The sequence below is a fragment of the Siphateles boraxobius genome, unplaced genomic scaffold, assembly GCF_051911475.1.
Source record: "Siphateles boraxobius isolate OS27281-9 unplaced genomic scaffold, OSU_SipBor_1 8, whole genome shotgun sequence".
NCBI classification, from domain to species: domain Eukaryota; kingdom Metazoa; phylum Chordata; class Actinopteri; order Cypriniformes; family Leuciscidae; genus Siphateles; species Siphateles boraxobius.
This window is the reverse complement of record NW_027509208.1, coordinates 10,914,420-10,939,298: the sequence shown is the minus strand read 5'-3', so window position 1 is coordinate 10,939,298 and position 24,879 is coordinate 10,914,420. Positions and strand designations below refer to the sequence as shown.

The 24,879-nt window shown below is 38.0% G+C and overlaps 1 protein-coding gene across 5 annotated transcripts in view; it reads left to right on the top strand.

Moving 5' to 3' along the window:
- nek1 (NIMA-related kinase 1) overlaps nt 1-24,470 on the top strand; it is a 39,298-nt gene extending 14,828 nt beyond the window's left edge. For 2 of the 5 annotated variants that reach the window (XM_077220715.1, XM_077220714.1), the window contains exons 6-36: nt 184-251; nt 331-417; nt 1,361-1,415; nt 1,867-2,067; nt 2,234-2,306; nt 3,629-3,783; nt 3,987-4,052; nt 5,412-5,471; nt 6,042-6,089; nt 6,186-6,266; nt 6,367-6,602; nt 6,704-6,826; nt 6,930-7,032; nt 7,474-7,560; nt 8,182-8,265; nt 8,483-8,557; nt 8,804-8,899; nt 8,994-9,146; nt 9,227-9,292; nt 9,406-9,646; nt 10,952-11,092; nt 11,807-11,977; nt 12,076-12,291; nt 12,404-12,512; nt 13,010-13,086; nt 13,302-13,507; nt 19,678-19,820; nt 19,899-20,251; nt 21,280-21,413; nt 22,099-22,231; nt 23,297-24,470. In XM_077220715.1, coding sequence (XP_077076830.1) covers nt 184-251; nt 331-417; nt 1,361-1,415; nt 1,867-2,067; nt 2,234-2,306; nt 3,629-3,783; nt 3,987-4,052; nt 5,412-5,471; nt 6,042-6,089; nt 6,186-6,266; nt 6,367-6,602; nt 6,704-6,826; nt 6,930-7,032; nt 7,474-7,560; nt 8,182-8,265; nt 8,483-8,557; nt 8,804-8,899; nt 8,994-9,146; nt 9,227-9,292; nt 9,406-9,646; nt 10,952-11,092; nt 11,807-11,977; nt 12,076-12,291; nt 12,404-12,512; nt 13,010-13,086; nt 13,302-13,507; nt 19,678-19,820; nt 19,899-20,251; nt 21,280-21,413; nt 22,099-22,231; nt 23,297-23,310 — 3,855 coding nt within the window. In that variant the 3' untranslated portion in view covers nt 23,311-24,470. The remainder of the gene's footprint in view (nt 1-183; nt 252-330; nt 418-1,360; nt 1,416-1,866; nt 2,068-2,233; nt 2,307-3,628; nt 3,784-3,986; nt 4,053-5,411; nt 5,472-6,041; nt 6,090-6,185; nt 6,267-6,366; nt 6,603-6,703; nt 6,827-6,929; nt 7,033-7,473; nt 7,561-8,181; nt 8,266-8,482; nt 8,558-8,803; nt 8,900-8,993; nt 9,147-9,226; nt 9,293-9,405; nt 9,647-10,951; nt 11,093-11,806; nt 11,978-12,075; nt 12,292-12,403; nt 12,513-13,009; nt 13,087-13,301; nt 13,508-19,677; nt 19,821-19,898; nt 20,252-21,279; nt 21,414-22,098; nt 22,232-23,296) is intronic. The other 3 variants (XM_077220717.1, XM_077220716.1, XM_077220718.1) reach the window with 3 other exon arrangements.
- The last annotated feature ends 409 nt before the right edge of the window (nt 24,471-24,879 follow it).

Sequence of the window (24,879 nt, the reverse complement as noted above, 5' to 3'; positions counted from 1 at the left end):
ACACACACACACACACACACACACACACACACACACACACACGCACAAACACAAACACACACACACACACACACACACATACATACACACAAACACAAATACACACACGCACTTAATATACAATATTATACTTTGTTTACGTAAATGTCTAATACATGGTTTATGCTTTTGTTTTCTATCAAGAATATTTTTCTGACCAAAGATGGTACCGTACAGCTGGGTGACTTTGGAATCGCTAGAGTTTTGAACAGGCAAGATATTTTTGATTTCAAAACGCCACAATGAATGTGGTGAGAATGACCTTCAAAGTTAATGTGTTTGTGTGTGCAGCACCGTGGAGTTGGCTAGGACCTGTATCGGCACACCTTACTACCTGTCGCCAGAGATCTGTGAAAATAAGCCATACAACAACAAGAGGTAAGGTACTTCCTGTTATGAGCCAGTGGGGTATACGGGCATCACAAAACTCATCATCCGTCCGCCATCCATCCGCACCAACGTTTTTGACCAATTTTCAAAACCGCACCCGCCGGCCATCCACTGATACAAGGCGCTGCTGATGACAGCCGCGAGACTAGAAACCGCCCGCCAATTGTCCGAATTTAATTAAAAAAAAAATAAATCGTCACGTCATCCGCCCGAGTCCGCGGCTATAACCGCCAACCGCGCATCTCTAATGGGCAGTCTAGTGATTAGTGACTCTTGTACAGTTTGCTGAATCATTAGACTGGTGATTAGTTTATACGCGTTTCTCTGATCCCAGCAGCTACATATTGATCCCAAGTTATTTGTTCCAGGACTGTTTGTAATGTGATCAGTCTGAATAATCTTAGCCACTATTGATGAACACCAGCTGTATAGGCTACATTCACACTTCAAGCCTTAGTGCTCAATTCTGATTTATTACTTATTATTATCAATACTAAAATCAGTTGTGCTTCCTTTTTTGAGAACCATGATGCATTTTGTAAGAATTATTTGATGAATAGAAAGTATATTCAAATAGAAAAGCATTTATTTGACATAGAAATCTTTTGTAACATTACGTAAGTATATATTATACAAGTCGTTACTGTCACTTTTGATCAATTTAACGCATCCTGGTTCGATAAAAATATGAATTTATTTTAAAACAGGGGTTCCCAACCCTGATTTTGTACAAAGCCATATTTTTTGATATTCAATATCACTTTAGAGGATTTAATATGCTGTTTGTGTATAATCTATATGTTTGCATGTACATGTGAGAATAATCCACATGTGCAACCCCAAAATTTACCCATTTGTCCCACTTTTTTCCTATCTGTCTGCTTTTTTTTGTCTCTTTTTTCCACTGTTGCTCTGTCGGGTCTTACCCTAGTGATATCTGGGCCCTGGGATGTGTCCTGTATGAAATGTGCACGCTTAAGCATGCAGTAAGTACCTCATGTTCTCAGTGGTTGCTTGTGTGTGTGATAGAGATTTCGTGCTTATTTTGCTATGTGAATGATAAAACAGAACCAGTCTTTTCATGTCTGTCTCAGAATATAGGTCTCCTCTTTCTCTCCCACTTCCTTTCTCATTTACCTTCTTTCATTATTTACACCATGAATATTCTAAAGAGACTAATTTTTTACAGTGGAGATGGAAGTGAACTGCAACAGTTTAAAAATTGAGATGATTCGCTGAAGAGACTCTTTCCAGCTTTTAAAAAATTCCACTGTTGATTCTTTTTGAATTCTTTTTGTCCTGTATTCTTTGATATAATTGTGACAATCAAACAATTAGACTTGTTTGATATAACAAGTTTCCATGATTTATGACTTTGAATGAAAATGGTGTAATCATTTATTAAATGGGGCCAATCATATAATGTCTTTCACTCAGTTTGAGGCCGGAAACATGAAGAACCTGGTGCTTAAAATCATTCGTGGTTCATACCCGCCTGTTTCCGTGCATTACTCCCAAGACTTGCGCTCTCTCCTGGCCCAGCTGTTCAAGCGCAACCCTCGGGAGAGACCCTCCGTGTCTGCCATTTTGGGCAAGCCTTTTCTTGCTCGCAGGATTCACAAGTTTCTCAGCCCTCAGGTGACATGTACACAAACATATGATTTATCACAGTGATAAGTCTAAGTCAGTCTGTGCATTGTGAATCTCAGATATAACTCAGATTTTATGTAACGTCTAATTCCAGAACACCTCAAGCATGAGTTGCAGAATTTGTTTGTTTATTATGTCCCTTTGTATGTTGCAGCTTATTGCTCAGGAATTCAGCCATTCACTTCAAGGTATTCCGCCTAAAATGAGTGTGGCCCAGGGAGCACCAGGTAAACACATTTATTAATAACGAATCATTGTGTAATCTAAGTGCACAGAAAAGTTTGTCACTAAAAACTTTAACCAGATTCAGGTTGCGCATTAATTTGTTGTTTCCCTCTGTCTGATATTGTTAAAGAAATAGTTCACCCAAAAATGAAAATTCTGTCATCATTTACTCACCCTCAAGTTTTTTTCAAGTGAATTTCTTTCGTCTGCTGAACACAAAAGATTTTTTAAAGAATGTCAGTAAGCAAACAGTTATTGGGCCCTATTGACTTCCATAGTATTTTTGAGGGACTACCCCACACTTTGGTAGTCAATGGGGCCCATCAACGGTCAACATCATCAACAACACCATTACTCCAGTCATCAGTGACTACGTTTACATGCAGCCAATTTTCGGGTTATGGTCGGGTTAAGGTCACTATTCGGGTTTCTGAAAAATTAGGAATAACACGTTTACATGCATGAGCAGAGAGAGTTACTCCTGTATACATGAAATTGCAATATCCCGATGTAAACGGCGACGCACGGTTAGCGTCTAGACGTACGGACAACCTTAAGACGCAATATGCGTCATTTCCGATTCTTCTTCCTGTATCCACAGACTACAACAACAACAGCAGGACGCGGATAATGAATAGTTCGGGGCAGATAGCGATCGCCTTTGTTTGAGCTGTGGTGCTGGTACTGACCTCGCTGCAAATGTATGTTGTGCTGTGTCTCGCCATGTTTACTTCTGGTATACTGCACGCGGGTTTTTGTATGCGTCGAGAAGTTCCTCTACTCAAAAGACCAAGATTCCTTGCGAATAGAACATGCGCAGAACACAAATCATTATGGGGATATGCCGATACGCGTTTACATGACCAAAAATTCGGGTTAGAAAAGGGGTACCCCAGGTATCATATCCCGGTTTTTAAAATCGGGATATGAGCATATTCCGGTTTTTGCCGGTGTTTACATGGCCGTGCGTGACCGGGTTATTGCTAATATCCCGATTTTGAACGGGTTATTGGCTGCATGTAAACGTAGTCAGTGTCACATGATACTTCAGAAATATAATATGCTGATTATGTCAAAATAATAAATATTTGTATTTTTTGTGGATGTGTGATGAGTTGGTTCTAAATATTACCCTAAATTTTGAGGAAAAAAGAGAAAAAAAACCCATTTATTTATTAGTCATGATTTTCATGGACAGGTTTAATGGTTATTCAATGAGCAGTAATGACTTGAGATGTGCATGGAGTATATTGATAAATTGTTCTCTTGATCTCCAAATACCAAAAACCAAATACTGACGTTTTCTTCCTTCTATCTCCCCAAGCCAAACGCCCTGCCCCAGGCCCCATCCCCATTTCCCCAGCTCAGAAAATTACTAAGCCAGCAGCCAAATATGGAGTGCCTTTAACAATCCGGAGACCATCTGAAGCTTTCAGGAAGGTCCCAGATGCAGCAAAGAAACCGGTCAAACTCAAGCAGGTGAGAACCATGGGAAATATTTTATTTGCTAATCTACTCCCATGTTTTGCCCATGCATTACCACCCATTATGTCTGAATATTAGAAGGGGCATTGAGGATCATTCTGTAGCATTCAGACATTTGTTGATGATGTCCCGCTGTGTGCTATATATTGGAGCGAGAGACCTATTGATCCTCGTCCCCGGTGTCATGTGTTGTCCAGGCTCCCCCTCCTGCAGCAGTTCAGAGGAGAGTGAGTCGAGTGGAGGAGGAGAGGAGGAAGCATGAGGTACATCAGACAGCGCCCCCTATCTACATCCTCTTGTACAAACACCCAGCCCTGCTCCTCCTTATAAACCCACCTAGTCCTGAAAAAATACACTCTGTCCTCTTGCAAAATCACATTTCCCTATAAGCCTTAGACAGTTTTACCCTTTATATCACTAATAAGTCTAATTTATTAGTCTACTCCACTGGTTAAAGATCTGGGCTGCTAACTCAAAGGTTGTAAGTTCAAATCTTGCAAAGGACGATATGTCAATTATCAGTATTGTGCCTTTAAGTACTTATCCACAGGTTGGCCCTTAGCCGCGGGAACATACTTACAGATGAACATACAAATGAATGAGGACAGAGTTATATGAGAATGCTCAGAACTCATTATTAAATTTCAAAAACCTGCATCTTACCTTATGATACTCAAATGTAGTTGGGCGCTCAGGAGTAATGTTCATAAATGCTTAGTTTAATCCAGACCTCTATATTCAGTTTTTCAATGATGTCTGGGTGTGAGTTCTGAGACATGCTGCTCCTCAACCAGCGTATTCATGTCACTCACGCCGTGAGTTCGACAATATACTAAAACTAAATAATCTTTATAGTAAGTTTATGAATAAAGGTGAAAAATAAAAAACAGTTTGAAAAATAAAACTTTATTTCTAGTCTTGTCACCTTAAATTCCAATGCAGTGAAACCGCTGTCGGCAGCACACCTAGTTCCCGCCGCCATGGGTTGGTCTAGCAGCACTGTGGCTGTGTGTGCTTATAGTTGCTTTGGATAAAATTGTCAGCTAATTATTTAAATAAAATGAGAAAGATTAGACATAGGTTTAGTTATCACCTACTGCTGTAGTATCACATCTAATATTCTAAACAAACGTGTTCTTATGTTTTTCTCTTAAGTGAAACCCTTTTTTATCTTTTCCCCTTTTGTTGGTGTCCTCATGCTTTTGTCCAACTGCCGTCATCCATATGGTGGGCATCTACATTTCACTTTCCTTTCCAGCCCTTTCTTTATTGACCCTTTCACCAATACAGTGTTCATACTGTAAATGTGTTTAGACCTACTGTACCTTCTGATCCCCAAAGTGTGCTAAACGGTTAATAAATGTTCAACAACTGATTCATTTTGGAACAAATATTCTTTAAATATTCTTTGACTATGTAAAAGTTAAGTGTCTTTTAAATATGGCCATTTGACTGTCTTTGCCTCTCTTCTGTCGCATAGACGGATTTTTTAAAACAAATATAGCTTTATAACAGTTACGTCATCACTATTGCAAATAAAATAAGTCATAGGAAATAAATGTCACATACTATTTTTCTGTTTGACTCATGTCTAAAAGCATCTTGATCATGTTCTGTTTCAGGACGTAGTGAGGAAGAAACGGATGGAGATGATGGAGAGGGAAAGGAAACAAAGAGAACAGGTGAGCTGTTAATGACATCATGGAATGATTTCATGTCGCATGTTTTTTACACTGTATGTAAAAGTGTTTTTTACGTTATTGCAAAGGATTTTTATTTCAAAGAATTTCATCAAAGAATCCTGAAAAAAAAAATATCATGGTTTCCAGAAAAATATTAGGAAGCACAGCTGTTTTTCAAATGATTCTTAAGCACCAAATCAGCATATTAGAATGATTTCTGAAGGATCATGTGACACTGAGCACTGGAGTAATGATGCCGACAATTCAGCTTTGCCATCACACAAATAAATTGCATTTCAAAATAAAATTAAAATTGATAGCTGTTATTTTAAATAATATAATATATTAATATATATATATATATATATATATATGTATATATTTTTTTTTTTTTTTTTTTTTTAAATTACTCATGTCATCTGTTTCTTAAATTCTAAACACTATTGTTACTGTAGCATAATTGATTGAATGGGTTCACATCAAGTTCAGCAGATGGCTGCTCTGGTTTCGTTTGATGGATGGATGCTATTTGTAATATGTTACCCTCAGTAATTGTGTTGCTCTCTGTAGATGTTGTTACTGAAGGCTGCACAGATGAAGAGATTTGAGAGAGAAAAGGTGAACTGATCAGTGCTCATCTGCAAATGGTTATTTACAGTAAGTTGATGTTGGTTTGATTTGTTTGTGTTAAAACTTTGACCTTTTTCATCTCAGCTGAACCGAATCAACCGGGCTCGGGAGCAGGGCTGGAGACATGTGCTCAGCTCTAGTGGAGGCAGCAGTCCTGAGCGAAAGGTACAATGGGTCTTCCTTGTCTGCCATGGATTAGTCGATAAAAGCTGCTAATATAGTTGTCACTCTTACTGTTTCTCTTTCTATGCTTTCTTTTGCACAGTTTTTTGGAGGTGGTGGCATTGGAGCACCACATTCCCCTGGAATAGGCCCCTCCCCTGTGCCTGGTCCCACCCCTGCCACACCTTATCACTTTGGCCCCACCCCTATTCCTTCTTGTGCTCCTTCATTAGCTCCAAGCAGATGTGACCACATCCACCCAGCAGCTGAAAAAACATCCACACCTACACCTAAAGATGATGCTGGAGAAGGAGCCAAGTCTTCAGGGGACAATGGCAGGTGAATGAGATGAATGACACTGTTTTAGTAAAAGATTTTTTCTCTTTTAAGAATTATTAATTTAACATGCAACTATATTTCATATGTTATTATCATTAAAGGACTACAGACTCAGGGACTCTGAATGGTCATGCCTGCATCCCTGTTAAGGCTGTTATCAGGAAAGAACCACGTAAAACAAGTTTCCATTACGAGCAGATTTCAAAGAACGACTATGCCAATAGGTCAGCTGTTTCTCATTAGTAATCATGTCAGATATTCAGTCTGGCTTCACATCCGTCAAATAGTTTTTTTTTTATCTTTTATCCACTTTTATCTTGTCTGTAGGTTTCGAGATCAGCTGTCGGTAGAGAGGCATAAGCAGGTGGAAGAGTTTCTACAGAGGAAAAGAGAAGCCATGCTGAATAAAGTCCGTGCGGAAGGACAGCTGGTACGAGTCTTTTACCTCGATCTCTTCTGGTTAAAGGAATGATCTGGGTTCTGTACTTTATCAACACTGTTTGTGGCAGAATGTCAATTCTCACTGAAAATCATTTGACTCGTCCCTCAGTTTATAGTCGGCATGAAATTAAAATTCACCCTATCTATTTTCTAAAGGCATCTTATTGAACTTATTGTGAACGGTTCATCAATGCGTACAATTTTTTTTTTATGTGACCCCAATTTTTAATCGAAATGCCTTTACCCGATCTTCCAGTAAAACAACAGACTTCTCTCTGGTGACATGACACTTAGTGGCTTAGTCTAGGGAAATTAAATGTTGAAAATCTTGATTACTTCTGAATGTTTGGGTGTTGAAGTCAGTGATGGGATTGATATTCCATAAAATGATGTGGCTTTTGTAATATCGGCTTAACCAATGGGTGAATAGGGGGCTCGACAAAACCTGGCTGCCATCTTTGCAAGCTGGACAAACTCCTCCCGATGCAGGAGACCACAAGTGAACAAAGAGGAGGAGGTAGGAGTCCTGTCTGGGACCAATCAATGCTCCTCACTCATCACATCACTTGAACCCCTCATTGCTCGGTTCCTTATTTTAAGTTGTTGTGTCCACCTAAAGTTGCTACAGCTGCTCACCAGCATTTGTTGTCCAGTCCCTGGACAGTGTGTTGGGTGTATGTGAGCGTGACCCACCCTGAAATCCTCCTGTTCATCATTTCATTTTTTTCACATTCCTTCAGAATTACCCATTTGGTTTGTATCTATTTTTTTGTTTGATGTTATTCTTCTTCAGCACCCTTTGTTTTGGATCCTTCATTATTTTTACTACTTTTAAAGAGGTATGTGTGTAACTTCAGGATTCCAGCTGAAGACCATCTAACCGCTGCTTTTTATGGTCCTCATCAATGGATTCAATGAATTTGATTTCTGCTGTAACTGCTCACCTCTAGTATTTCTTGAGTTTGCTGTTCCCACATTACAGCTTGAATGTTTAATGTCGTTTTTCTTTCCCAGTATATTTCACCAATTCATGTGAAGTATGTGACTTGTCCATATTCTTGTGTGTACATATTTGTTGAAAGGAGACAATGGGAAAAGAATAAAGAGATAGATGATTCGCAATCTGTGTGTTCCTCAGGAGTACTTGACGAGATTACGACAGATAAGACTACAGAACTTTAATGAGCGTCAGCAGATCAAAGCCCGCCTCAGAGGAGAAAAGGTATACACACACACATACATTTCTTTGTATGTTTGACATTTCTTTCAACTGTAGATTTATTGCTGACATGTCAGCTGTATCTAATACACATATTAATGTTTAATATTATATATTCCCATCAGATTCAGTGCTTTTATACATTATTATATTTTGTTGGGATTTTATTTTATTTTATTATTTTTCAGCATTTTTGTAATTTTTGGTCCATCTCTCTCAGTGTGACAGTGACTCAGACAGTCAGGAGTCATGTGAAGAGGCAGTGCTCAGGATGAAGAAGATTGAGGCTTTGAAGGTTATACATTTAATAAAAATTAAAAAATATATATATTTCAAATTATATTATCAGCATAATATTTAGAATTAAAAAACTGAATGATATACTCTAACGTTCAAAAGATTGGGGTCGGTAAGATTTATTTATTTTTTAATTTGAAAGAAGTCTCTTGCTCACCAAGGCTGAATTTATTTGATCAAAATACACAAAATATGTTATTTCAAATTGTAAAACTATTTCACAATAACACCGTTTTACTGCAAGGCCCAGTCAAAGGCTCGTGCTGCTGTACTTAAAGAGCAGTTGGAAAAGAAGAGAAGAGAAGCATACGAGAGAGAGAAGAAAGCGTGGGAGGATCACGTATGTCATTTTCTCTCCCAATCTTTTTCTTTCTCATCTCTGCTCATCCGTCTCTTATGTGTTGTGTTCTGCCTTATCTTTTGTGACAAAGCAGCTTGTTGCACGGGGAGTGAAGGCTGCTGTTGGAGGCGCTCCCGCTCAGACACCTGACCCCACCCCTCAGGAAGCAGCTTCCAAAGCCACACCCTCCTCCAGACCCTCCACTCCAGCCATCTCCATGACTGCTGCTCTGAAAGACGTGGGCGCGGTTAGTCATCATCACACGTTTTCTTTTATTTCCTTGAACGGCTATCTCATGGTTATTTGTCTTTTTTTTGTTGTTGGTAGATTTCATCAGGGCAGAGTTCTCCTATGAAAGAGGACTCCCTTAAAGCAGAAACATCTGGTGTACAGGTGGGAAATGTGTAATTGTATGTGAGAAGTAATATTAATTTGAGAGAGCAATTTATTGAATAATTGCCAATGAACATCTATATATAGATTGTTTTTATTATTATTATTTTTAGAGTGACAAAAAGGAGATTCTACGCAGACTCAATCAGAAGGTCCAGACCACCGAGGGTGATGCTGAGAAAGATCCCACACCTTGCAGCAGTGCAACATGCCCCACTCCTCAACCAATTCAGCCTTCAGACACAGAGGAAAGGCCACCCACAGCTGGCGATAGGAGAAAATGGGAAGCTGTAGCTCCACCCTTACTGTCTGTAGCTGAACAAACTCTGGAGGAGACCTGTGCATCTCTGGCAGGTATAAACACAACAATTTTATCACTATGGTTTTATTATTATGCCTGTAAAACACGTCTATAATTAAGTTGTTTTTTGTTTTTTTAAAAGACATTTTAAGACCTAATCAAATTAATACTGTGTGTCCATTCTGAACAATCCTATATAATCAGGCAGAGGCACACATTTACATTTTACCCAATTAATTAGCAAGCTTATCAGCAAAATGGGGTAACTGTATAAAATGCTCATTTAAAGTTTAAAATGCTCAATATGTGTTTTATTCAATATATGCATATGTTTGAAGTTGGTTTATGTACCAATATATCACAACATATGAATTAGAGCTTGAATAAAATTGGAATTTTACTTTGAAATGTGCAGCACATTTATTTAATAATTAAACCATAGCTTTTTGAAGTTTAATTTTCCCATACCCAAACTTAAGACTTCTTGCAATGATAATCAAGACTTTTGACCTTTTACGATATTTAAGACATTTTATAAGCTTAAATTTGTTCAAATTGAATTTAAGACTTGGAGCCAGGGACCTTGGTTCAACATCTTTTATTGTTTCTTTTTTATGTGATTACTAAAGACCAATCAGAAGAAGCATTGTTTTAATAGTTGCTGTTTTTCTTCTTGTGTTGTAAGTCAGTAATAAAGGATGAAATTCATATCCTTTAGAGCAGGGATTGGCAACCTATGGCATGTGGAGGGATAATCACAGAAGCACGCAAATGGTTTGTCGCACTAGTTTAATAGTATTTATATAGCTCCTAACTTGATAAAACAGGCTGTGTGACTGAGGAATGATTACCTCAAAATATACAGTACTGTGACACTTTCTTAGTGTCTTGGAGACGTTGCACTGTTCTTCTGTATTTAGTCGGTCTCAGCTTTTTCTGTTTCTTCATGTAATCCCAGATGGACTCGATGATGGTGAGATCAGATCTCCGTGTGGAGCATTATCAGACTCCTTGTGCTTACAAAAATCTCACTGGATTATTACAATTAATGGCAAAAGGAGTGTTTGTAAACATAAACTGATATTTCCTTCTGACACACTACAGCAAAATATATAAATAACTGGCTTAAAACCTTTTTTTGTGTGAAAATACTAACGTCCTTAAGACTTTTGCACAATACTGTACGTCCATATGCAAGTTAAAAGTTTAAATGAAATGCATAGAACTTTAGCTTTTGTCATGTGCCAGTGATTATACACCTCCGTAAGCCAATTGCCGATCCCTATTTTAGAGATTTATTTCATATGAGCACAACACACATTCTTCTTAGATTTTTCCTCTCTGTTGTCCTATCTCAGTTTCTCAGGTGGCATCTCCAGAGATGAATTCTCCCACTAGTGGAGACAGGAAGAAATGGCAGACTGATGGTGCACCTCTTCTGTCTGTGGCTCAGCAGACACTGGAAGAAACCTGCCTCACAACAGCAAGTCAACTAGAGGGTAAACTTTATACTTGGGATTCTGTAGTTTTTACAGCGGAACTATTTGACAAATAATAATCAAATTTTCATTTAGTATTTGCTGAAAAATAGAACAATGGTAAAAAAAAATTGTAAAAGTCAATTTCTTAGCCTACTTAGAAAATGTGCTCTGCAGCACAAGTTGCTGACACTCACAGATGCCGAGGTGACAAGTGTCTGAGTTTATTGTATCACTTTGCATGACTCTAATGAGAAGATAATGTACCAACAAGAATCAAAATATTGCAGCACTTGGATGCATCTGAAAGCACACGCCATCAGCTCTCATTACATCAGCATCACATATTTATAGTGCCATCCAATGTATTCCATTATGAAGACAAAAATGTAGATGAGCTGCAATGGGAAATTGGTGGCTACAGCAGGATATGATGTCAATTTGAAAAGTGTTTTTGCTAGTCGATTAATGCAGAATAAGACTAATCAATTATTTGTACACATCCCTAATATTTCCAGAGTGGATAGATTATGTACTGGAGACAGAGTGTTTGGTTTTGTAACCATGGAGGGTGTGTTGTAATACAGTACATGCACTGGGACTCCAGCCACTCTATAGCAACCGGCTTAATAACAAACAGAGCTTTGGAAACCCAAACATCATGTGTATTTGTTGTATACTGTAAAATAGGTGTCTTATTTATAAGCAGTAAAATCAATTTTTTACTGGTTTCAGAGAAAACAGTTGGTGAAGTCATTTGCATGGATGCTTGGCAGGGGGAGGGGCTAAGGAAGGCTTGGGCGCAGAGTCCAGACTCTGAGGTTCTGAAGGTGTTGGAAGAGGCAGAGCTCCAGTCCTTTACTCAGAAACTAGATCCTGCCAGCACCTGTGACCACACACTGACTGGTGAGTCTTTAATCAGTGTGTTTTTTGCTCTCATGACGTGCTCAGTCTTACTGACAATAGCTTCCTGTTAATCCTGTAATTCTGTTTCTTTTTATCAGAAAGCCTTAATCCCTTTGAAGAGGCGTCAGATGCCACTAATGAAGCCATACAAGTGCCTCTCCCTCAACACTGCCAGCTTGTCAGTGGCCATACCAAACAAGAAGTGACATGTCAGGAGACAGTGCCAATCATCGCAGAGGTTAAAAGTCAGGAACTAATCCCCCCAACACCAGAGGAGATAGAAAAGTCTCAATCTGGAGAAAGTGAGGCAGAGGGTGAGAATACTACACTGAATATGACTGCATTAGACATAGCTATGTAGCCCATTTTATGATATTTAAATTTGTATTTTGTTTTTAAAAAAATCACATTTCTCTGTCCTTCCAGTGGTGGATGATATTGAGTCAGTAGTTCTGGATGAAGTCACACAGAAAACATCACAACAGCCTCCAACAGAAGTAATGGAGGCATGGACAAATTACACTCCAGTTTCTCGGTAAGCACTTTTTTTCTGAAATGCAATCTTACAGTAACAGCACACACGTTTGGAACACAACCATTACCATTCAAAAGTTTGGGGTTGGTGAGATTTTTTTAAAATGTTTTTGAAAGAAGTTTCTTATGCTCACCAAGGCTCCATTTATTTGATCAAAAAATGGGGTAAAAATTCTTGTATATATTGCATATAAAAATATTGTATTGAATATAGTGCAACAATGCCTCAAACGGCCACAGTATGATTCCCAGCTCATGGTCCTTGGCTGATCCCACTGCGCTTTCCTGTGTGATTTGTAACCAATCCAATAAAAAGGCCTTATTGCTGTGATGGTAAAACTGAATTTTCAGCAGCCATTATTCCAGTCTTAAGTGTCCCATGATTTGGTGCTCAAGAAACATTTCAAACTCCAAACCTTTGAACAGTAGTGAACATAACAGAATTTTCATAATTTGGATAAACTATCCCTTTAATCATTGTTGTTTTTTTTATCTTAGGCCAGCAGAGGGCAGAGTAATACAAGCAGAATGCTCAGAGATACCGCAGAGAGAGGAGAAACATCCTGAACCTGCAGGTAGTCTCAATGCAATACTAAGACACCTTATCTTCCTCTCACACAAGCTTGTCTCATTATGAACCAAAGAGCTCCTGGCTTCCACTTTTAAACATTTACCTTTAAACAATGTTAAATCACAGAAGCTTTAAGCAGGCCTGTTTAAATGCAGCTCCACTGTCAAAAACCAGAACCAAAAAAGTTTTTGTTTACCTCTTTCTTTCTTTTTCCAATAGATGAATCCTCGTTTGTGAAGTTAAGTAGTAGTCCAGCTCACAGACGTACAATAGCATTGGCCATCCTGTCTGCCCAATCCTCATTGGAGGACTCTTCCTCTGTCACCTCGCGTTCCCGCTCTATCTCTCCTCTGCGTTCCCGCCACCATGACAACGCTCTCCTCATCGGCCTCTCCACTGGCCTCTTCGATGCAAACAACCCAAAGGTGAGCATCGCAATTGGAACTCCACTGTACTTGTGTGTGGGTGACCTCAGTGTGTGGCATTTTGTCATTCAATCCTATCTGTTTTCTTTCTCTCACATGTTAGTTCAGACTGCAAAACAGTTAAGTTAAACTCTGTCCAAATCTTCAAGTACTGAAGGTTGGAATACACTGCACAACGTTTAAAATCTGAACAGATCTTAAAACACTAGGACTCATACACTTGAATTGGTAACAGAGAAAAACAGGGAATCACACGCTGAACAATCAATCAGACTTTCTGAACACAACAATCTCATGCAGAAACTTGCTTCTTTGCTCAGAGACACATAACAAATGTAAATAATACTAAAATGTAAATGTTCTAAAATCAGCTCAAAATATCAAATATGTTTGATATCCTCCGACTGGATGGAATCATAATCTTAAGCCAAAAAGTACAAAATCTGTCCCCATCATGCACTACGTGTTTTTCTTTGAAATCTGTCAACTTCGACCACCAAAAATTGCAGAAAGGCTTTGACTTTTGGCAACTAGCGTCAGCATGTCCAGACTTTGAATTGGGGCAAAAATCCAGCAAATGTTGTATAGTGTACAGAAATATAGTAGGGCTGCACAATTAATCGAATTTCTAATTGCGATTACGATTACGGATGCCACGATTACGTAATCGTTCAAAGCCGCGATTACAAGAGCGAAAATCCACTCTGTGTGTGTGTTTAGAGCATAATTATGTTATGAGAGGCAAATCACGACTTCTTCAGAAAACCCAGCACAATATGACATACCAGGCAGTGACGTAAGTGTACGCTGAAATAAAAAGACTTTCACCTCAGGAAAACATACTTGATTGTCCTTTCCCGTTATACTGTGCTCGTAGCGCACACTCTTCAATTGCACGCGCAAATGCGGCAGCGCGCGCTGTATATTGTAAAACATTGTATTAACAAAAACTAGTTTGGGACTGCTATGTAATTGCTTTAGCATAGTCCTAATGTTTATCTATTAGTAGTCTTTACTACGAGTCATTCTTACAATTTATGTGTATGTTAAGTAAAGGGGGACAGTACTTGTGTGTGTGTTAACAATTTTTGTGTAAACATATATTATAATACGCCTATATATATTCAATGTAAATTGTGATAATCGTAATTAATAATCGCAATTACAATATCAAGGGAATAATCGGCAATTATGATTTTTGTCATAATCGTGCAGCTCTAAAATATAGCTAAGACTCTGTGAGTAACAGATGTACTGACTACTGATTTCTGGAGGTAATATACATTTTCAAGTGAGTGTAGTTAGAAGGGTGCAGATACAGTGACTTATCTGTGTGCAAGCCTCAGTGCCTTGAACTTGATGAGTGCAGCAACTGGCTGCCAGTGAAGTGAAACAAAGAGAGGCGTAATGTCCACTCTCTTGGGTTCATTGAAGACCAAATGTGCCGCTGCATGCTGGATCATTTGGAGAGGTTTGAATGTACATGCATTAAAGTCAGCTAAAAGCAGTACAGTCTGGAAATGACGTTCCTGAACAAAGAGTATGCTCAGATATTGTGTGTCTAATTTTCCTAATCTTGCAAATCTGCAAAGAAGCGGGCTTGAAGACCAAATGAACTTCAAGAACAATATTGCAAAGGTATTCCCAGGTTCCTGAATAGGTAGACAAGGATTTGAAGTTGAGTTTGAAGTTCATTAATCCAGGCTGTGATGTCTATTGGGCAGGCTGAGATTCATAACGATATTGTGCCAAGAAGAGGTGGTGGCCGAGCACCGAACCCTGAGGTACCCCAGCAGTTAGCTGACATGACACCACACTTAGTACTGAGTAAAATCACATATGATCTTGTAGAAAAAGGGAGGGAATAGGGTCAAGGGGGCAGATGGTTGGATGGTTCAAGAAAGTTTACAGACCTTAGCCTGGTGAGTGGAGCATTGTGGTTGGGTTGTTGTTGTTTACGAATCTGTGGTGTTAAAGGCATAGTTCACCCAAAAATGACTTTTGTTCATCTTAGGAACACAAATGAAGATCTTTTTGATGAAATCTGAGAGCTTTCTGTTCCTCCATAGACAGCTACGCAACTATCCCTTTGATGCTTCAAAAAGTTCATGAAGAGATCGTAAAACTAACTATTGAGCGGTTTAGTGCAACATTTTCTGAAGAGACACAATTGCTTTATATAATGAATAGATTGAATTTATTTAGGCATTTATTCAAATATAAACATTCATCTACTCACACATCACTTGTGGTAAACATTTGAGGTTTCGCAAGGTTAGTTCTCACACGTCAAGCAGGTTCAGCTGAGCTTCTGTTTACGTTTGCTCATCAATGTTTATATGTGAATAAACCCCTAAATTAAATCTTTTCATCATTTAAAGCGACCGCGTCTCTTTAGAAAATTTTGAATTATTAATGACAGAATTATTTTTTTGGGGGGGTAAATGATCCCTTTAAAAACTGTCTGTTATTTCATCTCAGGAAAAGAGTGTTAGTCATCAGTCATATAAATCACACAGTGGGATGTAAAATGAGAAATACCAGGTGATAAACCAGAAAGGCCTGTAGGAATTTTCAAAGAAAAATTCTGCATAATTCTACTTGATGAAGGATTATATTATTAATTAATATTTTTATTTGACTTAGCTTTTATTTTTGTGTTTTCATTTAAATTTTTTTACTAATGTTATGTGCTTTTGGCACTTAGTTTTTTTTATATTTATTTCTATACATCTTTTTTCCGTTTTAGTGATTTTGGTGCTTTTCATCTAATGTTTATATTATATTTAACATCAGTTTTGTTTCAGTCACAGAAAACTATTTTGGGAACACTAAAATAAGGTTACATAAGCTAACATAAAGTAACAATGAAAATTTAAAATAATTTATTTTAGGTCAACATTTGGTCAACATTTCAACATTTAACAACATTTAATAATTATTAACATTTAATAATACATTATTAACATCAAAAGTTGTATCTGTAAATATTATTTAATGAACCTGAGCTAACAATGAGCAGTTGTATTTTATTATCTAATTAATCTATAATTTATCTATTAATAAATACTAAAACAAATGTATTGCTCATTGTTGGTCAATATTAGTTAATGCATTAACCGTTATCTAACGGGACCTTATTGTAAAGTGTTACCACAATTTTTAATAGTTTTAGTTTACAATAACAACACTGCAAAGGACTGTGAAGAAATGTCGGTGTGTGTGTTTTTCTTAATTGAAAAATAAGAAATTATTACAGAGCATAGTCATGGAGGACCACACTGCTACTATTCATCACACTGATTAGAGCAGAATCTCAGAAACACTTGACAAGGCGAGAGAGGAAGAGAGCTCTGGAAAGAGCTAGAGAAAGACTATAAGGAAGAAAGAGATGGCATGGCACTATAGCAGGAGAAACAGATGGCAGTCTTCGATAATGCATAGCACTTAGCACAGAATGATTGAGGAGCACAGATTTGTATCTCATTGAGTTTTTTTTTTTTGCAGTGATTTGTTTTCCCACAGCCTGAAATTTGTGTTTGTGTGCACATAATGGTGTGTGCATGCAGGGGTAGACATATGTATGAGTGTGGATGTGCCTCAGGGCAAATCTGTGCTGGAAGGACTGCTGAATGCATGTGTGTGTTTGTGTGTTTGAGCTCCTGAGTGGAGCGTTATTAATGTGATTCTTCCACATCCTTGATGTGCCAGTAAACCAAAAAGACTTTGCGCTGGCCTGTGTACATTTTTTCGCCCACCCCACAGGCGCACATACACAAATTCTTTTCTTTGCCCTTACAAAAGCACATTAACATTCACACCCATGCCCACACTTTCGCAAACACGCACGCACATTTGGCCTTCTGGCTTGCTTGCACCCAACTCTCTGGACAACTGGACAAGCAGATCACACACACAGACACACACACACACACTAAATGCTGTCTTTCTCAGTACAGGCTGTCAGTCTGTTTAAACAGTAGTTTAGCACTCCTCTTCTGTCCAAGTGCGAGAACACAGTGCGTCTCTGTACTGACGACTGTAGTGGAGATGGATGACTGCGCCGATATTAAAGCCCTCCTCTGCTCTGTAGAGACAATTTTAAGTCCCTGCTGAGTGTTAAATAGCCAAGTTGTTTTATTCCTGTGCACGATTCAGATCGAACAACTTAGAGACTTAGAGACTGTGCTTGTGCATTTTTTATTCCAATTCAAGTTGACTAACTGTATTCTTTACATTTTTAGTCCACTTATAATGTTGGATTGTTGCACCAAAAGTAATCATAAGTTAGTTTTTTGATGACAATGTTTGATTTTTTCTTAAAGGGGACCTATTATGCAAAATTCACTTTTTTTTACATGGTTTTTGGACATAAATGTGTCGGCAGTGTGTGTACACAACCACGCTATAATGGTAAAAATCCATCCATAAATCAGCTCTAAATTCAACACAAGACATTTTCTTCACACACAGCATGAGTTGCAGTCTGACACGTTTTTCCGTCCCCTTTTGATTGACAGGATATAATCGGCCTTGATCATCAGCTGTTTTTAAACAATTGGCCAATAGTAAAAGAAAGTGGCCGATACATCGGTGCATCTCTAAAGCTGTGCATTAAAATTAAAATTTTTTGGTAACACTTTACAATAAGATCTTTACCATTCATTAACTAATAATGCAAAACATTTTTTACAGTATTTATTAATCGCTGTTAGCTTTAGTTAATAAAAAAAACTCATCCTGTTAGCTCAGGTCCATTTAATAATATTAATAGATATAACTTTTTATTTTAATAATGTTTTAGTAAATGTGGAAATCATCATTAACTAATATTATTAAATGCTGTAGAAGTAATCATTTTTAGTACTTATTTCATTACTGGATGAATAAGCGTTTTTCATTTTATGTATTTATAAAACACAAATAAAAACAACAATAGTTGACCACTGTGCTGTTCCAAAGATACACATATTTTTTAACTTTATTTTCTTTTAAATATATAATGACTGATTCAATGACAAATACATTTTTAACACACTTCTAATGATACAATTGTTATTTGAAGTGCCAAGTTACTTTCAAAAGGTGATTTGCCCTATTTTGATTGCTACTGTAGACATCAGTGTATATATCTGAACTGTAAACTTTTATCCCAGTACTTCTGTGATAATTTAAATATTTATAACAGAAATAACCATACTGTTATTATGTTGAAAAGACTGTTTGTAAAGTTTTTTCGTACATGCATGACAACTGCTTTCTCTGGGTCAGCGGCAGCGCCATCCACAGATCTGAATATTCCAGTGTGATTTTTTTTTGTCAGAGGTTTAATAGACACAGGAGAATCGTTGTCATTTAGGAAATTAGATCCTGTGGCTGTTTGAATCAATTTACAAGGGTTTAAGTACACAAGAAAGGAAATTCTAGGAGTTTTTTAAAAATGTTATTCTGACTGAGAACAATTTATCCATGCATATGTAAAACAATTTTTTTCCTAAAAATAAATAAATTAACTTTCTAAAACAAACATGCACTTTTTCTTTTCATTTTAAAATTTAGCTTTAAATGGGACACTTTTTGCCACTCTGCCTTCAAGACTTCCATGTAAATGCCCTCTTCGCATGTAATATCGTTTAGGTTTGCTATTGGGTGTGATATAGTTGGCTCTGCCTCATCGTTCAGTGACAACCTCTTTGCAAAGCCTGCATTGCATTGTGACAGGTTCACAAAACAATCCACACTGAGATGTGCTGCACAAACTGTGAAGGTCAGACGGAAACGATCAGGGATGTTGTTAAAAATAAGCTTCAAATGCTTGTTTCTAACATTAGGATCCTCCTGTCTATGCAGGGACACAGGTGCTACAGCACAGTACAGCACATGAATAAACTTCCAGCACCTCCTAGATACAAAGTAGTATTTTGAACTTGTGCAAATTTTTACATGCTCATGGCTATGAAGACAACCGTGAAGATTGCAGGATGAGCCATTTTTCACCTTATTTTTAATAAACAATCTGAGTGGACTGGGGAGGGAGCTTTGCGTTTGAAGTGTTACATAGTTACCTTTTTTTTGTTTGTTGTTTCATAAGAACATGAATGTTTCTGTTTTCAATTTCTTGTGTGGGTATCTGGTTTGTGATGTAGGAAATCACTTGTGTTTTGTATCAGATGTTGAGGACGTGCTCCTTACCAGACCTCAGTAAAGTGTTCAGTGTTGCTGCAGAAACTGAAGGTGCCGTCGTTCCTAACAACAGCAACCTGGAGATTGAGGATCTGGAGGATAAAGCGGATGAGCAGTCTGAACCTGAAGAGTAAGACGCACACATAACTTAATGCATGTGTATCTACTCACCTAAACACACCCTCACTTATGCCTGTCTCTGTCTCAGTGTGTATGAGGATGAAGATTTGAGGGAGCTCAGAGCATCTATGGAGAGGCTTCTCCAGGAGCAGCGCAGTGAAGATGATGATGATGATGATGATGACGAAGAAGAGGAGGACGATGGTGGTGGATCCAATGGCAACCTGGCCGATGAAGAAGCAGCTGTTCTTAATGGGCTGGCTAGTGCTGTTGATGACAAATGCAGTCCAGAGGAGTGTTTTAATAAAATGGCTGAGGAAGAGGAGGATGTTAGCCATGGTGAGGAAGAGCCAGGAGGGCCAGTTACTAATGGAATGGAGGTTGAGGAAGATGAAGAGCAGAACAGCAGTGAAGGCCAGCTCAATGAGGAGTGGCAGTCGGGTAATGCAATCACGACTGCATCCATAAACAACTACAGCTGTGTATCCACGAATAGAGCACAAAGGCTGAACACATCCTCCAAAACAGGACAAAAACTAACTTTATCCGGAAACACAGAGTAACAGATTGACACAACTATTGATATAATACAACGGCTAACTATATCCGTTCAAACAGCACAACAGCTAGATATAACCGCTAATAGAGCAATACAACTAACTAACCATATCTGCTAAAACAGTACAACAGCCAACAACATCCACTAAATCAACATGCTAGCTAACAGTATCTGCTAAAACAACTCAATAGCTAAACTTATCCTCTAAAGGAGCACAGCAGCTAACTATATCTGTTAAAACATCACAACTGCTAACACAGCTCAACGACTAGACACAACAGCTAACCATATCCTCTAAAACCACACAACTGCTAGATACAAACACTAACACATAACAACATCTAACCATATCCACTAAAACAGTACAATAGCTAGACGTAACTAACACGGCACAGCAGTGAACATACCAGCCAAATGTATCCGCAAAAGTAGGACAACATCTTCAAATGCAACTCAAAGGCCTGTCATGTTCACAAACACAACACAACAGCTAACCACATCTATGAACACATTACAGATGTTGACACCATCCACAAACAAAACTATGTCCATAAATGCTCAAAACAAGGCATAAAAACTCAGAACAATTGCTGACTGCATTCACAAACACCATAGGACTGCACCCTAAATACACCACAATCAAATATCACGTTCAAAACTTTGTTGCTAAGCAACCTAGAAATGAAAACAAATATTTATTGAGCTAAAGATATTGTTCTTTCCAATTAAATCTGGTGATTGATTGACTTTGTATGACTACAGTGTGTGGAGTGGCACTGGCAAATAACACTTTCAATACTGACATAGGTCAGCATAGTATCAGCCAATGTTCCACAACAGTACTCTTACTGTGTGAACTTAGTGATAGATTATAGCATGTCTTTATATCTGTGCATGGGTATGAGTGCAGATGGCAGTGAGGAAGAAGACGATGAAGACCTAGAGCAACAGGACAGTATCTTCAGTCGTCTGGAGGAGCTGCGGTTCCATCTAGAGCAGGCCATGGGCTTTGAGAACTTCATCCAAGCCTACAACAAGATCAAGGTCTGAGTTCCTCCTCTTGGATTAAATGTCAACTCTCACGATGTCTCCAGTGAGATTCCGTGGTTTTGTGCCCGGTTGAATGCATTGCGGAAATTCTGCATATCTAAGAGGTCTTTAGTGGTAAAACGCCACAAATAACAATGCAGCCATGTACTTCTGAGATGAGGACACTCATCTAAGTTTTGTTTTTAGCCTTGGGGTTCATTCTGGGAATTAGATACAGATGTTGTCCTTAACCTTTAAGAATGTTAAATGTGCTGCCTTATGGTGCTTTTTATATATGGGTTGTCACACTGGAAGTGCAATAAACTGCTGTAATTTGCCAGTTGCAAAAACAAAAATTCTAAAATGAAGAAGTTGTGGTCAAAATGACCTTAGAATTCTTTACTGAAATGGTTGGTTCACCTAAAAATGAAAATTCTGTCATCATTTACTCACCCTCATATTGCTACGATTTTCTGTGGATCAGATATTGTTTGGACCCAACTGTTCTTCAAAATACCATTTTTTTTTTTTGCCTCAGAAGAAATGAAGTCTTACAAGTTTGTAGCAACATGAAAGCGAGTAAATGATGAAAGAACGTAATCTTTGGGTGGATTATCGGACTTAAATGGACTTTAATCCGTTTGCATGACTTTATCCAGTATTAGATTGTTATTTGTATGAATTTTCTTTGTTTATTTAGGCAATTCATGAGGATGAAGATGAGAACATTGCAATGGGCTCCACCATGGTGCAAAGCATTCTGGGAACTGAGCACCAGCACTTGTATCCTAAAATCCTCCATTTGGTGATGGCAGATGGAGCTTACCAGGAAGGTAGTGTTTATAGACATTCTCACTCTTTGATCCATTCGTGTATACCGTTTCATGATCTGATGTTCTTACAGGCATTAGTTAATTCAGTCGGATGTTTGCAGAAATAGAGCAATATTACATGGATGGGTGTAGAAGAGGGCAATTATGTCAATCAGTAACGCATAAACACATTCATAAAGAGACACATTGATTTTTCTTTTTCTTTTTCAAACAGTCTGTCTGAATGTGTACACATTTTATGTATACCTTCCCCAGTTTTTTTTCACTGGTTGTAATCCCTAGACTTACAGCTACAAGTGAAATGCATATAAATTATAAATATAATTTGTTATTATTATGAATAATAATGAAATATTTTAGGGTTTGAGCTTTAATATGTTTATTACATTATTGTTATCACTAACAAAATATTTTTTAACAATACTAACACAATATACATGTGTACAGGTATGTGAGCGTCTACCTCACCCAGTTAATATTTTTCACTGTTTTTATTCCCTAGACTTACCGATGCAAGACAATAATATCAAAAAGAGTATATAAATTGATAACAATAATAATAGTAGTAGTAGTAATAGTAAAAACACAATACACATATGTAAACAAAATGTAAAAAAAAAAAGTGAGAAAGCAGAATGATTTGCTCATTTCAGATCTTAATACATGTGGTTCTTTCACTACTCCAAACAGAATGAGTTGGAGAGAAATAGATGAACTGTTCATATAAGCAGTGCCTGCCCGTGCAGCAGATGTTTGCGGCACAAGATGCGCTGAATAAGTCTCTGAGCAGTTCCAGGGCGTTTGGGTCAGGTCACATCATTTGGGTTAAGGCGCATACATGTGTCTGCTTGTGTATGTAGCAGTGTATGTAGCAGCCTCTGATTGATGTGAGGGTATTCCTGGCATTTACACTATGCGTTCAGGGCTAACTCCAGATTATAGACTTTAATGTAACCTTTGACATCAGGAATATAGCCTGGAAGTTTTCTTCTCGTAAGTGAGTTGACTATCCTATAACAGTTCCTCTGTTTCTTTCTCTTCTGCCCCTCTCTTTCGCTCTCTCAGATAATGATGAATAGAAGTTATTCATCCGTCCCGTTGGCAGCCTTGGAAAATCTGCTGGCAGGCTGAAGTGTTCCCATGATGCACTCTGACAGGCCGAGGAGGTGCAACGGGGGAATGGGGGAGTGAGAGAGAGAGAGAGAGAGAGAGAGAGGGGGAAAAGGGGAAATGGGCCACTCAAGCATGGGCAGTTTAGAGTCCACGGTTGCCTGTAGTTCTACTTCCATATCCCAAGTAACTGAAGTACTTCTGTGTAAATTTTGTGCATATAAATGTGCTGTGGATAATTATATTTAACCAAAGCGTAGCCGAGTGTTAGCAGGCGAGAAGTAATAAGTCTCAGACAGATGTACATGTGTGTCCTCCTAGCTGATGACAGACTGCATGTGAAAATGCTGCTCCTGCTGTATTCACAACAGCTGAATCCGTGGAAACTGCTTTTTAAGGCTCTAGACTGGCCAGGGAGGTCTAGTTCAGGGGTCAGAGGTCAATTATCTGCCCAATATCAGGTGCTTGCACACAACAGGCAGTGGATTTTAACCAGCTGTCTACCTCAGACAACAAAATTTATAGTCTAAAAATACCAGTCTTCTCAAATTTTCTGAACCTTTTTTTTATACTTTTTACATGTTTTCATAACATGCTCAAATATTATTAAACCAGTAAGAAATTATTACGATTTCTTACTGGTGAATCTTAAAGCATTATTTCAGGACTTGACAAAACTGTTATTTTAGGGAGAGTTACTATGCATATAAATTGCACTTGCACACTTGTTTATTAACGAGATAGTTCACCCCAAAATTAATCTTAAAATCTATCATAATTTACTTACCCTCATGGTCATTTCATACCTGTATGAATTTCTTTCTTAAAAGAAGAATGTTTAAACTGTTTTTCTCCATAGAATGAATGTTGAATAGAATGCATTTTAATTTTGGGTGAACTATCCCTTTAAGAGCTTTTGTTTAAGAGCTGTGCTGATGCTTTGCATGTTGTACGCAGATGCACCTCCAGCAGGATGTGTTGAAATGGCCTCTGTTTTAGTTGCTGGCAGAATGTGGTAATTGAAAGTGTACAGAAAACTTAAATAATTTGCAAGCATTACTGTTTGATTGCATGTCAGGATATATATATATATCTTTGTATTGAAATAAATTTTGTTTGTTTTTTCAAAGAATGTGCCTGTGTGTAGGTATCTGGCAATAAAACACTTCGCTTTGGATGTGAAACAGCTGAGCTAAAATCAGTTGCCAATATCTGTTTTCAGTTATCTAGATAGGGGTCTTTTCTTCACCTATCCTCAGCCTGATAAGTCTGTTGAGATGTCAGTCAGCAGCAACCGTGCAGCTGTCACCAGAATTGTCTGGAAGCACGTAGGGGTTTCCCCTTATCACAGAACACCCGTACATTCTCAGACAACCACAAACTGTTGTGGGTGTGTGTAGAAGTTGTGTCTTTGGCAGATACCTTGAGTCGCTTTCATTAAATCAATCCTTTCTGAATTCATTCATGTGTATTCTGACCAAGATAATTGTATTATCAAATTCTTTTGTGGATGTATACTACTGACCAAAAGTGACACT